This window comes from Nerophis lumbriciformis, linkage group LG28, assembly GCF_033978685.3.
Source record: "Nerophis lumbriciformis linkage group LG28, RoL_Nlum_v2.1, whole genome shotgun sequence".
Lineage (NCBI taxonomy): Eukaryota > Metazoa > Chordata > Actinopteri > Syngnathiformes > Syngnathidae > Nerophis > Nerophis lumbriciformis.
In genome coordinates, this window is record NC_084575.2 from 20,414,860 (window position 1) to 20,432,846 (window position 17,987).

At 42.0% G+C, this 17,987-nt stretch overlaps 1 protein-coding gene across 3 annotated transcripts in view; it reads left to right on the plus strand.

Annotated features, from left to right (window-relative positions):
- The window catches only part of cdh4 (cadherin 4, type 1, R-cadherin (retinal)), a 651,213-nt gene that overhangs the window by 417,418 nt on the left and 215,808 nt on the right, over window positions 1-17,987 (plus strand). For all 3 annotated transcript variants that reach the window (XM_061923832.2, XM_061923834.2, XM_061923835.2), the window contains one exon: window positions 6,576-6,758. In XM_061923832.2, coding sequence (XP_061779816.2) covers window positions 6,576-6,758 — 183 coding nt within the window. The remainder of the gene's footprint in view (window positions 1-6,575; window positions 6,759-17,987) is intronic.

Here is a 17,987-nt window from a genome sequence, read left to right on the forward strand (position 1 = left end):
GGAGGAACTGGGAGAAAGCTGAGTAGGTGTGGAGTCACGAGTGGGGAAGGATGTGGAAGGATCCCGTGAGGGGAGGCTAAATTGGTGGAGGTGGAGGTAAATTGGCTACAGATGTGCTCGTCACCGCCGCCTTCTCACAGATATGTAACAATAACACTCTCCTTTTATTATCAAAATGTAATAATCAGCTCGCTAAACATTGTCTAACTGCATACTGTCAATCAGAACAGATTATAAAAAAATATGCCCTATTTTTTTTTAATCAGCCAGAAAACATTTATTTCGGTCGAAATATCACAGATGACATAACAAAACATCTTCGAGAAAGCATGATTGTAATGTAAGACAATTGTTCATCTTGTTATGGTAGTTAGACCCAATTTGACGCAAAGCACTATTCTTATGAAGCCCGAAGTATGTGATTGATTTGAGAAGGCGTGTCTTGACATGTTTTGGCGACGTGAAAGTCTCCGATGAAAGTGACTCAAGACTTCCTCTCTACCATTGGCGTTGTTAGGCCTATTTTAGGGGGGCTCAAGCCCCCCTAAAATATTCTTAAGCCCCCCTAAATAATTTGGTGTTTTTTTGTTTTTTTTTACAAATAAATGCCGACATATTCATTATAAAGTGGCCCAAATATGAGTTTAAATAAATAATCAAATAACCTGTTATTATTCACTCAGTTTCCCCTCACTTCGTAGCGTAAGGTATAGAGCCCCTTTCGTGCGTCGGTATCCAATCCATTCCACTTGTTCATATAGAAAATGCCCACATCACTCAAATTCCAGCCCGCATTTTCTCTGCGACCTTGCTTGCGGTCCTGCAGGTGTACGAAGCACATTATCTTCCTTTACAATGAGTGAAGCTGCACAAAACCTTGTGAGTGCAATTGTAAATCTTTTTTTTTTAAGTTTTGTGTTTCTTGTAGAATCTATATAAAGTAATATACATAAGCCTATTGTTAAAATAATGAAAAAAACATCATTAAATATGTTTGTTTTATTGTATTGTTACATTAATAGCTGTTTTATTATTATAGGATGGCTTGTTAAACATTTAATAGGATTTTCAGAGGATGGAAAAACCAAAACATTTAATATAAAATGTAAAATGAATAAATACATAAAAAGAAAAAGAAAATATATGGTTAAAAGCCATCGTCCCGGGGAGCATTTCATTTCGTCCCGTGCATTTTTTTTAAATAATAATAAAAGCAATGAATAATTTCTAAGTCTTTGTTAGCCGTTTGTGAAGTTTTGTGCTCGTGCGTAACATTCGCTCGCATCCTGTGCATCTCCTGGGGGCAAAGCCCCCCCTGTCCTTAAGAGCTAGTGACGCCCCTGCTCTCTACCGTCTTTTTTTTTTCTGCTGAGCTTTTATTCCATTTTACTAAAGCAGTTAGAGTACAGGGGGCAGCACGGTGGGAGAGGGGTTAGTGCATCTGCCTCACAATACGAAGGTCCTGAGTATTCTGGGGTTCAATCCCAGGCTCGGGATCTTTCTGTGTGGAGTTTGCATGTTCTCCCCGTGACTGCGTGGGTTCCCTCTGGGTACTCCGTCTTCCTCCCACCTCCAAAGACATGCACCTGGGGATAGGTTGATTGGCAACACTAAATTGGCCCTAGTGTGTGGATGTGAGTGTGAATGTTGTCTGTCTATCTGTGTTGGCCCTGTGATGAGGTGGCGACTTGTCCAGAGTGTACCCCGCCTTCCGCCCGATTGTAGCTGAGATAGGCTCCAGCGCCCCCCGCGACCCCAAAGGGGATAAGCGGTAGAAAAAATGGATGGATGGACAGTTAGAGTACAGATGTCAAACTCAAGGCCCGGGGGCCAGTTCTGGCGAAAGCCTGGAAAAAATGGGTTTCAATAAAATACTTACCGTATTTTTCGGACTATAAATCGCAGTTTTTTTTCATAGTTTGGCCGGGCTCCAGTGCGATTTATATATGTTTTTTTCCTTCTTTATTATGCATTTTCGGCAGGTGCGACTTATACTCCAGTGCGACTTATATATGTTTTTTTCCTTCTTTATTATGCATTTTCGGCAGGTGCAACTTATACTCCGGTGCGACTTATACTCAGAAAAATACGGTACTTTTTTTTTTTTTTACTAAATGCATTCGTTCTTTCGCACGTCTTTTCCTGTGTGTAGTGTTTTAGTTCTTGTCTTGCGCTCCTATTTTGGTGGCTTTTTCTCTTTTTTTGGTATTTTCCTGTAGCAGTTTCATGTCTTCCTTTGAGTGATATTTCCCGCATCTACTTTGTTTTTATCCTTCTTCGTGGGGACATTGTCGATTGTCATGTCATGTTCGGATGTACATTGTGGACGCCATCTTTGCTCCACAGTAAGTCTTTGCTGTCGTCCAGCATTCTGTTTTTGTTGACTTTGTAGCCAGTTCAGTTTTTAGTTTCGTTCTGCATAGCCTTCCCTAAGCTTCAATGCATTTTCTTAGGGGCACTTACCTTTTGTTTATTTTTGGTTTAAGCATTAAATACCTTTTTTCCCTGTAAGCTGCCTTCCGCTGTTTCCGACATCTACAAAGCAATTAGCTACCAGCCGTCACCTACTGATATGGAAGAGTATTACACGGTTACTCTGCCGAGCTCTAGACAGCACCGACACTCAACAACAACACATAATTTGCAGACTAGAATTACTGGTTTGCAAAAAATATTTTTTACCCCAAATAGGTGAAATTAGATCATCTCCCACGGCACACCAGACTGTATCTCACGGCACACTAGTGTTGAACAACACGTGTAGTGGCCTGGGCTGCACACAAAAAAAGTAGATTGTACAGCAGTTCATTAAAGTACAAATATTTCTGCTCTCCCTTGCGTCTGTCCTGGCTGGCTCCTTTGTCATTCCAGCGGCATTTCATCAATACCCATTTTATCTGATGATACCCCGACAGGAAAATGTCACATTGTTTACTGGGGTTTGCAGTGACACTGAGGACAAAGATGTGCCAAGATATCATTGTCTGCCTGAAAAAAAACTTTGTGGGAATGCAGCAAAAGCACAGCACCATAAACACCCACCTATATTCGGCTTTAGAGAGCCTCAGAAAACATGATGCTGCAGCATTCAAAATATATATTGTGCCTCTCTGCCACTCTCACAGACACCCAGCATTTGTAGTTGTGATTTTAGCAATCTCAGGAAAGACGTAATTTGAATGTATTTCCTTAAAGGGGCGCAATGGTGCAAAACCAACTTGTTTTACCTGATCAGAATCAGAATTTTTTTTATTAATCCCAGAGGGCAAATTAAGATTTTCAGCACAATCCCATTCAAAAGCAGACAAACATTACAGGGAGACGGAACAGGATGGGTGACGGGTCTGCCAACTTCCGGCGCCCCTTACAAAAGAGGTGAGAGTCTTAGACTGGGCCACTGGAGAGGGGGTCCAGACTGAGTCCGAGGGAGAAAAAAACTCATAGCCATAGGACACATAAGCATTTGTGTAAGAGGGAAACATCAAATAACACAAAGGACATTAAATACATTAAAAGGGAACATTATCACAATTTCAGAATTGTTAAAACCATTAAAAATCAGTTCCCAGTGGCTTATTATATTTTTCGAAGTTTTTTTCAAAATTTTTCCCATCACGCAATATCCCTAAAAAACGCTTCAAAGTGCCTGATTTTAAACACCCGTCCATTTTCCTGTGACGTCACATAGTGAAGCCAACACAAACAAACATGGCGGAAAGAACAGCAAGCTATAGCGACATTAGCTCGGATTCAGACTCTGATTTCAGCGGCTTAAGCGATTCAACAGATTACGAATGTATTGAAACGGATAGTTGTAGTGTGGAGGCAGGTAGCGAAAACGAAATTGAAGAAGAAAATGAAGCTATTGAGCCATATCGGTTTGAACCGTATGCAAGTGAAACCGACGAAAACGACACGACAGCCAGCGACACGGGAGAAAGCGAGGACGAATTCGGCGATCGCCTTCTAACCAACGATTGGTATGTGTTTGTTTGGCATTAAAGGAAACTAACAACTATGAACTAGGTTTACAGCATATGAAATACATTTGGCAACAACATGCACTTTGAGAGTGCAGACAGCCCAATTTTCATCAATTAATATATTCTGTAGACATACCCTCATGTCAGCAGGCCAGGGAAGCTAGGGTTGATATTCTTCTCTTGATCATCTTCGGTGGCATAAGGGACGGTGTGAGCCAAGACATCCAGGGGGTTTAGCTCGCTCATCTGCGGGAACAAACTGCCGCCATTGCTTGCCGTGCTACCGAGGACCTTTGTCCCTGAATTGCTCACACACTCCGGCAGATTCAATGGGGGTCTGGCGGCAGATTTCTTTGACTTTATCGTTGGAAATGCATCTGCTTTGAGTGTCGCAGGATATCCACACATTCTTGCCATCTCTGTCGTAGCATAGCTTTCGTCGGTAAAGTGTGCGGAACAAACGTCCAATTTCTTGCCACTTTCGCATCTTTGGGCCACTGGTGCAACTTGAATCCGTCCCTGTTCGTGTTGTTACACCCTCCGACAACACACCGACGAGGCATGATGTCTCCAAGGTACGGAAAACAGTCGAAAAAACGGAAAATAACAGAGCTGATTTGACTCAGTGTTTGAGAAAATGGCGGATTGCTTACCGATGCGACGTCACATTGTGACGTCATCGCTCCGAGAGCGAATTTTAGAAAGGCGTTTAATTCGCCAAAATTCACCCATTTAGAGTTCGGAAATCGTTTAAAAAAATATATGGTCTTTTTTCTGCAACATCAAGGTATATATTGACGCTTACATAGGTCTGGTGATAATGTTCCCCTTTAAAAGAGCAGAGCTGATGCCACCAGCCATTTCTACATACAGCTACAAATGTAAAACAAAAACAACTAAAACATGAATAAAAATTTAAAAAACATATACACTGCGGTGGCCTGCGGTGTTCCACGCCATTGTCTGCTGGGGTCGGGGGAGCATGGCCAAAGACAGGAGCAGACCCAACAAAGCAACCAAGAGAGTCGACTTCACCCTCGGCCAGTGCCCAGTCTGCATGGATGAGCAAGGATGCGTCGATACATGCTCATTCAGCCAAGACGCTGTGAAGCTTGTCTGTCCCTGTCTCTTCATTCACATCTCCTCCAGTCTCTCCAAACGGACTCTGGTGTGGCAGAGACCCAGCAACTGGTCTCCATGGCCAAAAGGCTCCTGAGAGGCAGATCCAGAAAATCACAAAAAAAAAGCACCGCAGAAGTCACAAAAGTACCAGCCCTTGTCGCACAGTCCCAAAGGGTTCCGAACCAAAAGGCAAAAAAAACAAAAAAACATGAAAACAAAAGGGAAACATTAGGAACACAACAGGATGACACAAGAGCACAGAGCTCCTGCCACCAGCAGCCACTAAAGTGGCGTCATTTTGGGGGGGAAAAATGGTACCTGTTTTACGGCATTTTCATCCAGTTGTAGTCAATAAATTCCTTACTTGTCTCTATCTTCTTGTTGTGGAGGAGCAGACTGGCTTACACATGCATGCAAAAAAAAATCTGTCTGTAGACTCGTTATGGAAGGGCTAAAAACTACATCACTTAATATAAGACCGCCCACAATATGGCGCATTCCAAAGAGACAGTCAGACAGCGGCTTGAAGATGGTCTGTAAAACAACATATATGGAACATTTTGCCATGTAGACCACAACGAGGTCTTTTAGACGTATTTTTCGGACTATAAGGCGCACTTTAAAATCCTTTCATTTTCTCAAAACTCGACAGTGCGCCTTATAACACGGTGCGCCTAATGTACGGAATAATGTTGGTTGAGCTTACCGACCTCGTAGCTATTTTATTTGATACATGGTGAAATGATAAGTTTGACCAGCAGATCACATAAGAGATATGTGTAGACTGCAATATGGCTCAAGTAAACAACACCAAAATGTTATATGTTCCATTGAAAATATACAACATTACACACGGCGCTCAAAAATCTATCAAAATGTTTTAGTACGACTTTAGTGAGCTATGAAGCCGCACCGCTTGATGGATTGTACTGGGCTTCAACATATGAGTTTTATTATGGTGTGTGTATAAGGTAAGACATATTATCCGTCCTTGCACGCTACACCGCTACAACAAAGATGACCGGGAGAAGACGCCGTCGAAACTGAGCCACGTAAATAAGACCGCCCGCAAAACGGTGCATCCTGAAGCGACTGTCAGAAAGCGACTAAAAGATGAGCTGTAAAACATAATCCATGCAACATTTTGACCAAAGAACTACCATTACATGTTATGTAGACCACAAGGAAGTGTTTTCAATTGAGAAAAAATATATAAAAAAATATGACCCCTTCAATGCGCCCTATAATCCGGTACGCTTTTTGTATGAAAATAGACCTGACTAGACCCGCTCATCGGCAGTGCGCCTTATAATCGGGTGCGCCCTATGGCCAGGAAAATACTGTAGATTAAAAATCATCATATGACCCCCTTAACATTTTCAAAACAATAATACTTCTGAAACGGAAAAAGTATGTTTTATAATGTGATATACTGGATGTGATATAATTCATTGTTTTTTTTCTCTCCAGATTGGCATTGAAGAAATGCTATCAAGAGTGTGGGACTCCCAACCCAGAGTCTTCAAGTTTGCCCGCAAACATCAGAGAAGTTCCTATGCCAATGGACTGAGGCGACAGAAGAGGGACTGGGTCATCCCACCCATCAATGTGCCGGAGAATTCCCGAGGACCCTTCCCTCATATGCTTGTCAGAGTAAGTAACATTTAAAAACAAAACAAAAAATTCAGTCTACAGGGGTGTCGTGGAATATACATCTATTTGTTCTATGACAGAGTTCATATCGTATCTCAAATCAGTCTTGCATTTTTTGAATACCGTATTTTTCGGACTATAAGTCGCAGTTTTTTTCATAGTTTGGCCGGGGGTGCGACTTATACTCAGGAGCGACTTATGTGGGAAATTCTTAACACATTACCGTAAAATATCAAATAATATTATTTAGCTCATTCATGTAAGACCAGGGGTCGGCAACCCGCGGCTCCGGAGCTGCATGCGGCTCTTTGATCACTCTGATGCGGCTCAGCTGCATACTTGCCGACCCTCCCAATTTCCCCGGGAGATTTCCGGATTTCAGTGCCTCTCGCGGAAAACTCCCGGGATTAATATTCTTCGATTTTCACCCTAACAATAATAATAAGGGCGTGCCTTGATGGTAGAGAATTCATCACCCTCTACAATATGTACAAACAGCATGCCAGCCCAGTCTTTTGTTGTATGCATTTTCTACTTGCACACGTAAGTGACAGGAAGGCATACTTGGTCAACAGCCACACAGGTTACACTGACGGTGGCTATATAGAATAACTTTAACATTCTTACTAATAATGCGCCACACTTTGAACCAAAACCAAACAAGAATGACAAACACATTTCGGGAGAACATCTGCACCTTAACACAACATAAACACAACATAACAAATACCCAGAATCCCATGCAGCCCTGACTCTTCCGGGCTACATTATACACCCCTGCTACCACCAAGCCCCGCCCCCACCCCAACCTTGCTCCCCCACACATCACCCCCCCACCCCCCCCCCCCCCCCCCCCGCGTCGGTTGATGTGGGTGGGGTTTGGTAGCGGGGGTGTTTTAATGTAGCCCAGAAGAGTCAGGGCTGCATGGGATTCTGGGTATTTGTTCTGTTGTGTTTATGTTGTGTTAAGGTGCAGATGATCTCCCAAAGTGTGTTTGTCATTCTTGTTTGGTGTGGGTTCACAGTGTGGCGCATTATTAGTAAGAGTGTTAAAGTTTATACCGCCACCGTCAGTGTAACCTGTGTGGTTGTTGAGCAAACGTGAGCAAACAGAGGTCCCATACCACGTGTGGCTGGGCCGGCACGCTGGATGTAGTGGGCGCTAAATGCTGTACCATCACGGTACGTTCGAGAGAAGATTTGCCCCGAATTTCGTAGTATGCTGGAAAAATTGGGAGGTTGTCAAGTATGACGCTGTCAAGCGCCATTCATACAAAACTCAAAACCCTTGGTTTATACATAGCACAAAGCAAAAAAAAACCTTTGTATGCAGTGTCATTTCATATTAAATTTCAAAAGAATTTTGTGGCTCCCATTGATTTCTTTGATTTGTGAAACTGGTCAAAATGGCTCTTTGACTGGTAAAGGTTGCCGACCCCTGGACTAGACGTATAAGATTTCATGGGATTTAGCGATTAGGAGTGACATATTGTTTGGTAAACGTATAGCATGTTCTATATGTTATAGTTGGCAGTCACACATAAGAGATAAGCGTAGACTGCAATATTGATTGATTGATTGAAACTTTTATTAGTAGATTGCAAAGGAAGAGAATACATTATATGAAAGAGTACAGTTTACACAGTACAGTACATATTCCGTACAATTGACCACTAAATGGTAACACCCGAATAAGTTTTTCAACTTCTTTAAGTCGGGGTCCACGTTAATCAATTCATGGTACAAATATATCCTTCTGAGTAGCCTCTGTTTTACTAATGGTTTCTAATGTTGTAAAAATGTGTAGAATAAATATCAAATTTCAACATTTCTGTCAACAAAGATTTGCTTCAGCCTGCGACACATAGTCATTTTGATAGTAGGCTATTATAGCTAATATAGACACTTACATCATGTGTTGCCTTCATTATAAGACTTATATACGGCTTTTCATTTTTTACGGCTCCAGACAGATTTGTTTTTTGTATTTTTGGTCCAATGTGGCTCCTTCAACGTTTTGGGTTGCCGACCCCTGTGCTAAGCCAACCACCTACCACAACCACATGTTTTACTTGCAACTCAAGGTAAAAAAATTAGCAGAGACTACTCGTATCTCAAACATTTTGGAAGGTTGGGCACCCATAAGCAGAGGCAGCACTGTAGGCCTATACCAAAGTCAAAGTGGTATAGGGCACAACTAAAGTAATTCCCTACCTTTAAAGGTAGACTTTTGAAATGTTGTATAACATAGTTACTGCACCCGTGCAATGAAATCACAACAAAAAATGGTTAAATTGTTGCCCTCATCACAGGGTTAATGCCAGAAAATGTACCCTCCTACTCATGGAGTGAGAAAAGAACAAAATTGAGGCACACATATGCAAGTCACGCTTGGCCTCACAGGAATACATCCAAGGATTATTCAAGAGCTTTTTCTCTCAGCACCTGTTAATAGTCAGTTGAGTATTTTTCACATCTCAGTTCATCCCTTATAAGAGAGCATTGACATTAATTACTCTAGTTATTAAAACACCCACACTCTACCAACTGTAGGGAGCCCAAAATTACATGAAATTAATAGTTGTGTGTGTATGGGTATCATGTCTGTGTAATCATGTTTTTTTTTTAGTCATGTTTTGTTTTGTTTAGTTATTGGACTCTTTAGTTTCTGGTTGTTCACTCCCTTGTTTTGTTTCCGTAGCAACCCATTAGTTTTCACCTGTCACGTCACGCACCTGTTTCACGTTTTGAGTCACGCACCTGTTTTCGTTAATCATGTCTGTGTTATTTAAGCTTTTCTTTTTCTGTTGGTCAGCCTGGCGACATCGCATTTATGCTCTGCACACTCTTTATCTTTTCAAGCCATGTTCACAGTCCCATGCCACAGTAAGTGTTTTGTTTTGTGTTATTAGTGAATTGCCTTTGTGCTATAGTCTTTTTGGTTTCATAGTTTGTTCTCCGCCATTGTGCGCGCCTTTAGTTTGTTCTTTTTGTTATTGTAAAAATAAAATATGTACTCACATTCCCGTCTCGCCCGAGCCAACTTTCCATTGCCTTCCGGAAAAGCAAACACCAAGGACCAAGCCATGACAATGGGTGTCTGTGGAGGTGGGGTGATAGCGGCGGAAGGTCGCTCGAACTGTGACATGCAACGACGGCCTAGAGCAGGGGTCGGCAACCTTTACCAGTCAAAGAGCCATTTTGACCAGTTTCACAAATTATAGAAAACAATGGGAGCCGCAATATTTTTTGAAATTTTAAATGAAATAACACTGTATATAAACTTTTTTTTTTTGCTTTGTGCTATGTGCTATGTATAAACCAGGGGTCTCAGACATGCCCTCACTTTTATATGGAATTTGTAAGCTGGTGGGGCACGCGAGTTTTGAATGATTAGCGCTAGTCAGCGTCATGCGTGCCGTAATAGTACAGCACATAGTGCCCACTACAACCAGCGTGCCTGATCAGCCACATGTTGTATTGTGCTTCCGCTTGCTCACGTAGGTGACAGCAATGCATACTTGCTCAACAACCACACAGGTTACACTTACGGTGGCAGTATAAAAAAAACTTTAACACTCTTACTAATAATGCGCCACACTGTGAACCCACACCAAACAAGAATGACAAACACATTTCGGGAGAACATCTGCAACGTAACACAACATAAACACAACAGAACAAATACCCAGAATCCCATGCAGCCCTAACTCTTCCGGGATACATTATACACCCCCGCTACCAAACCCCGCCCACCTCAACCGACGCACAGAGGGGGGAGGGGGGGTTTGATGTGTGAGGGAGCAGGCTTGGGGTGGGGGCGGGGTTTGGTGGTAGCAGGGGTGTATAATGTAGCCCGGAAGAGTCAGGGCTGCATGGGATTCTGGGTGTTTGTTCTGTTGTGTTTATGTTGTGTTAAGGTGCAGATGTTCTCCCGAAATGTGTTTGTCATTCTTGTTTGGTTTGTGTAACCTGTGTGGCTGTTGACTAAGTATGCTTTGCTGTCAAGTACGTGTGCAAGCAGAAGATGTATATAGTGTTGGGCTGGCACGCTGTCAATACAGATTGTAGAGGGCGCCAAATGTTGTACCATCACGGCACGCCCTTAATATAGCTTTAAGGGTGAAAATCGGTGAATACTAATCCCGGGAGTTTTCTGCGAGAGGCACTGAAATCTGGAAGTCTCACGGGACAATTGGGGGGTTCAGCAAGTAAGCTGCTGAGCCGCATCAGAGTGATCAAAGAGCCGCATGCGGCTCCGGAGCCGCGGGTTGCCGACCCCTGGCCTAGAGGAATGCCGCTTATCCAGGCTTTGAGCCGCCGCATATATGTATCAGGGTTCATACGGGTGCTTAAAATTGAAAATTGAATGTTAATGCTGTGTTTTCAAGGTTTGAAAAATGCTTAAATTTTGGGTGAAGTGCTTGTTAATGCTTGGAAATGTTCATCATATTTTTCGGCAGTCTGACTCAATAGGCTATTTATAAAATGGAAAACAATGAAATAAGTTTCCTTAAAAATGAAAGCTACACGCTTGATCTGTTGGCTTTGCACAAGCCCTTACATTAGGTTCTTGTCATGCGGCTCTGTGTCGCCCCCAAGAGGACAGTGGTGCATCGGTCCATCATGCCGGGAGGTTGTTGCTTTAATGAACATTTAATGAACTTTGGATAAAACGTGGACCAACTCCACGTGTAGCCTGCTGCACAGTATGCAAAAAGGAAATCCAGCTTTTCGCAATGGGAGTCTTGAGTCATATGAAAGGTAAGCCACAGAGATTCCTAGCCCTACGAGTTAACTAATGTTAGCTAAAGTTTTGTTTTTTAACCTTTTGGTACATGCTAGACCTAAACTGTGAGATCAGCGCTAGATTACATGTTAATTACGGACAGTTATTACGAGCTATGAAAGGAAAAAAAGCGAGCGTTTGTCAATGATAAATTATAATGTTAAAGGCCTACTGAAATGAATTTTTTTTATTTAAACGGGGATAGCAGATCCATTCTATGTGTCATACTTGATCATTTCGCGATATTGCCATATTTTTGCTGAAAGGATTTAGTAGAGAACATCGACGATAAAGTTCGCAACTTTTGGTCGCTGATAAAAAAAAGCCTTGCCTGTACCGGAAGTAGCGTGACGTCACAAGTTGAAAGTCTCCTCACATTTCCCCATTGTTTACACCAGCAGCGAGAGCGATTCGGACCGAGAAAGCGACGATTACCCCATTAATTTGAGCCAAGATGAAAGATTTGTGGATGAGGAACGCGAGAGTGAAGGATTAGAGTGCAGTGCAGGACGTATCTTTTTTCGCTCTGACCGTACAAGGTACAAGGGCTCATTGGATTCCACACTCTCTCCTTTTTCTATTGTGGATCACGGATTTGTATTTTAAACCACCTCGGATACTATATCCTCTTCAAAATGAGAGTCGAAAACGCGAAATGGACATTCACAGTGACTTTTATCTCCACGACAATACATCAGCGAAGCACTTTAGCTACGGAGCTAACGTGATAGCATCGTGCTTAACTGCAGATAGAAACAAAAGAAATAAGCCCCTGACTGGAAGAATAGGCAGTATATCAACAATACTATTAAACCATGTACCTGTAACCACACGTTTAATGCTGTACCGCCTGACGAAGCCTAGCAATGCTGTTGCTAATGACGCCATTGAAGCTAACTTAGCTACGGGACCTCGATAGAGCTATGCTAATAACATTAGCTCTCCACCTACGCCAGCTCTCATCTGCTCATCAACACCAGTGCTCACCTGCGTTCCAGCGATCGACGGCGCGACGAAGGACTTCACCCGATCATCGATGCGGTCGGCGGCTAGCGTCGGATAGCGCGTCTGCTATCCAAGTCAAAGTCCTCCTGGTTGTGTTGCTGTAACCAGACGCTAATACACCGATCGCACCTACAGGTTTCTTCTTTGCAGTCTCCATTGTTCATTAAACAAATTGCAAAATATTCACCAACACAGATGTCCAGAATACTGTGGAATTTAGCGATGAAAAAAGACGATTTAAGCTTTCGACCGACCTATTCCAAAATGTCCGATTCAACTACTGACGTCACGCGCATACGTCATCATACCTAGACGTTTTCAACCGGAAGTTTCCCGGGAAATTTAAAATTGCACTTTATAGTTAACCCGGCCGTATTGGCATGTGATGCAATGTTAAGATTTCATCATTGATGTATAAACTATCAGACTGCGTGGTCGGTAGTAGTGGGTTTCAGTAGGCCTTTAAGAACTTCCCTCAACTAAAAATCGATTTGTTATCATAGCCACAGTTATAAGGCTAGATATGCTTAATGAAAGGTGACTGAGGTGTTGTGAAACAAACTAAATATTTTCCTTTAATTTATTATCCTTATATTAATGTGGAACAGTTTTGTTAATAAATGAGTGAGGGTGCGTGTATTTATATCACATTATGCAGTTTACAAGCACAAATACGGTGTGAATCAATCCGCGCTGTTCAATGTCATTGAGTGCTGTAAGTAAGAAAAAGAACAAGACATTTGAAAAACAACACAAATGGAGACACATTCGCAAACACCAATGACATTGAATAGTCTACAGAAACACTGCTTCATTTTCTATGCCCCATTCAGTTAATGATAACTGCTGGTTCAATGTTAGGCTTAGGTTTTAGCAGATGTTCTGTATTTTTCCTACGGACAGCATTTGGTGACCTCAAACAACAAGGCTATGGATTGATTCACACTGGTTTTCGCCTTTTGAAGGGTACTGGAAAATTGATCTTGAAAGTCCTTAAAAAGTGCTTGAATTTGGCCATGGAAAAGGTGTACGAACCCTGTAAGAATATATACATATATTCGGGTTGTCAAAGTCAACGCGATAATAACGTGTTAACATTGCTTGGTGCCTCGTCTGCCTGGTGCTGCTGTGACGTAGATTACCATAACAGCCCGTATATCACTCAGGAGCACAGATTCCAACCATTGAAATATTGTCTATAGTTCAAGACTTATGGAAATTTTAATATGGCACCGCACATCAATAGTTTCGATATTAAAGGTTTACAAACATATTTAGAAATGTTCGGCAGGCCGGATTGAAAAGCTTAAAAGCCGCATTTTGCTCAGGTCTGCTGTAAAAGGTAGTCTTAAATCCCCTTTTCCTTCAGCTGTGATCATTTGAACATGATATGCTGAACTGGTTTGTTCACTGAAATCTTTTTGGGTTTTTTTTTTTGTCCTGTCCAGCTACTCAGGCAAATCATATTGTTGATGTAGATGCCCATATCGGCTGTACACAATTACTTTACAACAGAGAAGTGTGGGATACTTCTCTTGTTGCCTTATTTGTATTGGACTTTATTAAATGGATTTATATCATTATCTGGTGCAGCCGAGCCTGAGCAGGAGGGGATAGAAAGAGTAAACAAGGAAGACGGGGGGAAATTGCGGGCACAAGAGGGGGATAAAACAGAGAGACAACAACAACAGCAAACACAACAACAACAATAGAACAACATCAGCAAATAGGATATGTACAAATATGATGGTAAAAGTGATAGCAAAGAAGCAGTTCGTGAAATAAATAATAATACAGAAATTACAATGAACATTATTACACTACAATTGGAGCAATACAAATACCAATAGAAATAGCACTATTGATAATGAATAATAACAATAATTACCTCTATTAACAATACAATTGTTTCAAATGCAACAATACATACATGTAATGATAACTTGAAATACAAAAGAAAGCAGATACATAGAAGGGAAGAAAGAGAAGCCAACTATATTAACCTTGTAGATTGTTATAGTAACAATAAGTTAAGCATTGTCAGTGTGCCATGTGTTTACCCAGTTCCCATAGGGCAACAACATTAATATATGTTTGATAACGTGGTTATATGCATGAGTGTATGTATGTATATGTACTTGCATATGTACATTACGTGTATATGTACGTTTGTACAGTGAAAGTGTGTGTGGATATACGAACTTTGAGTGTGTAGGCATGTACTGTATTTGTGTATGCGTGCGTAAGCGTAGGTACATATGTGTGCGCGTATGTATGTATATATGTATGAATGTTCACTGAAATCTTGACAGAGAAGCCCACCACCATTCATCCAATTTTAGGATTTGTAATCTGGTGAGAATCTAGGATATGGGACGAAGAAAAAGTGCAGCATCAATGCAGTTTAGCCAACATCCGTCTCTCGTAAGTGCAAGTGAGCTGATAGTTAATGTTTTAAGAGAAGCATTTTAGTGGTAGCTTTATTTGTAACCCTTAAAGGGGAACATTATCACAATTTCAGAATTGTTAAAACCATTCAAAATCAGTTCCCAGTGGCTTATTATATTTTTCAAAGTTTTTTTTTTAATTTTACCCATCACGCAATATCCCTAAAAAAAGCTTCAAAGTGCCTGATTTTAACCACCCGTCCATTTCCCTGTGATGTCACATAGTGAAGCCAACACAAACAAACATGGCGGAAAGAACAGCAAGCTATAGCGACATTAGCTCGGATTCAGACTCGGATTTCAGCGGTTTAAGCGATTCAACAGATTACGCATGTATTGAAACGGATGGTTGTAGTGTGGAGGCAGGTAGCGAAAACGAAATTGAAGAAGAAACTGAAGCTATTGAGCCATATCGGTTTGAACCGCATGCAAGCGAAACCGACGAAAACGACACGACAGCCAGCGACACGGGAGAAAGCGAGGACGAATTCGGCGATCGCCTTCTAACCAACGATTGGTATGTGTTTGTTTGGCATTAAAGGAAACTAACAACTATGAACTAGGTTTACAGCATATGAAATACATTTGGCAACAACATGCACTTTGAGAGTGCAGACAGCCCAATTTTCATCAATTAATATATTCTGTAGACATACCCTCATGTCAGCAGGCCAGGAAAGCTAGGGTCGATATTCTTCTCTTGATCATCTTCGGGACGGTGTGAGCCAAGACATCCAGGGGGTTTAGCTCGCTCATCTACGGGAACAAACTGCCGCCATTGCTTGCCGTGCTACCGAGGTCCTTTGTCCCTGAATTGCTCACACACTCCGGCAGATTCAATGGGGGTCTGTCGGCAGATTTCTTTGACTTTATCGTTGGAAATGCATCTGCTTTGAGTGTCGCAGGATATCCACAAATTATTGCCATCTCTGTCGTAGCATAGCTTTCGTCGGTAAAGTGTGCGGAACAAACGTCCAATTTCTTGCCACTTTCACATCTTTGGGCCACTGGTGCAACTTGAATCCGTCCCTGTTCGTGTTGTTACACCCTCCGACAACACACCGACGAGGCATGATGTCTCCAAGGTACGGAAAACAGTCGAAAAAACGGAAAATAACAGAGCTGATTTGACTCGGTGTTTGAGAAAATGGCGGATTGCTTCCCGATGCGACGTCATATTGTGACGTCATCGCTCCGAGAGCGAATATTAGAAAGGCGCTTAATTCGCCAAAATTCACCTATTTAGAGTTCGGAAATCGGTTAAAAAAATATATGGTCTTTTTTCTACAACATCAAGGTATATATTGACGCTTACATAGGTCTGGTGATAATGTTCCCCTTTAATGTTTTGGCGTTGTTTTCTCCACTACGGCAATTTGGAAGACTCTGAATCGAGAACGATTCAGACGGGTACCAAAACCTCACAGAGGTTCGTTGGCTTGTGCTGCTGCCGTTCTAAACTGTCCTTACCGCCCGCCTCTTATCAGTCACCCAGACAGACATGCAGCTTTTCCGCTGGCATTTTTAGCACACACACACAAATACGCACATAAAGTCCCTCACGCCCATTTGTACTTCGAGGCTTACATCGCCGCATTACAGAAATCGCCTTTCCCGAGTGTGTTGGCATGAGGGCAGATTTTCCTTCTCAAGCACCGGAACAAAACACACATAAGATGGAGTGCCAGAGAAGGAACCAGACGGCGGTGCCCTCACTGAGAAATGGAAACTCCTTAATTCCCCTCTATCATCTTGAGCGTTAGATGTTGGAAGTTGAATTAACACCAACCAGCCTCATTTCCAAGTTTCTATTTTCACTCCTCTGCAACTATATGTGCAAATGGACACAACGTACTATAGAAAAAATACATCATTAACATCAGAATGTTATTTTTTTGGTGTTAATTTTTCCCGTCAGTTTCTAACTGCTGTGTCTCAGATCAATATATTAAAGGGGAACATTATCACAATTTCAGAAGGGTTAAAACCATTAAAAATCAGTTCCCAGTGGCTTATTTTATTTTTCAAAGTTTTTTTCAAAATTTTACCCATCACGCAATATCCCTAAAAAAGCTTCAAAGTGCCTGATTTTAACCATCGTTATATACACCCGTCCATTTTCCTGTGAAGTCACATAGTGATGCCAACTCAAACAAACATGGCGCATAGAACAGCAAGCTATAGCGACATTAGCTCGGATTCAGACTCGGATTTCAGCGACTTAAGCGATTCAACAGATTACGCATGTATTGAAACGGATGGTTGTAGTGTGGAGGCAGGTAGCGAAAACTAAATTGAAGAAGAAACTGAAGCTATTGAGCCATATCGGTTTGAACCGTATGCAAGCGAAACCGACGAAAACGACACGACAGCCAGCGACACGGGAGAAAGCGAGGACGAATTCGGCGATCGCCTTCTAACCAACGATTGGTATGTGTTTGTTTGGCATTAAAGGAAACTAACAACTATGAACTAGGTTTACAGCATATGAAATACATTTAGCAACAACATGCACTTTGAGAGTGCAGACAGCCCAATTTTCATCAATTAATATATTCTGTAGACATACCCTCATCCGTGCTCTTTTCCTGAAAGCTGATCTGTCCAGTTTTGGAGTTGATGTCAGCAGGCCAGGGAAGCTAGGGTCGATAGTCTTCTCTTGATCATCTTCGGTGGCATAAGGGACGGTGTGAGCCAAGACATCCAGGGGGTTTAGCTCGCTCGTCTGCGGGAACAAACTGCCGCCATTGCTTGCCGTGCTACCGAGGTCTTTTGTCCCTGAATTGCTCACACACTCCAGAAGATTCAATGGGGGTCTGGCGGCAGATTTCTTTGACTTTATCGTTGGAAATGCATCTGCTTTGAGTGTCGCAGGATATCCACACATTCTTGCCATCTCTGTCGTAGCATAGCTTTCATCGGTAAAGTGTGCGGAACAAACGTCCAATTTCTTACCACTTTTGCATCTTTGGGCCACTGGTGCAACTT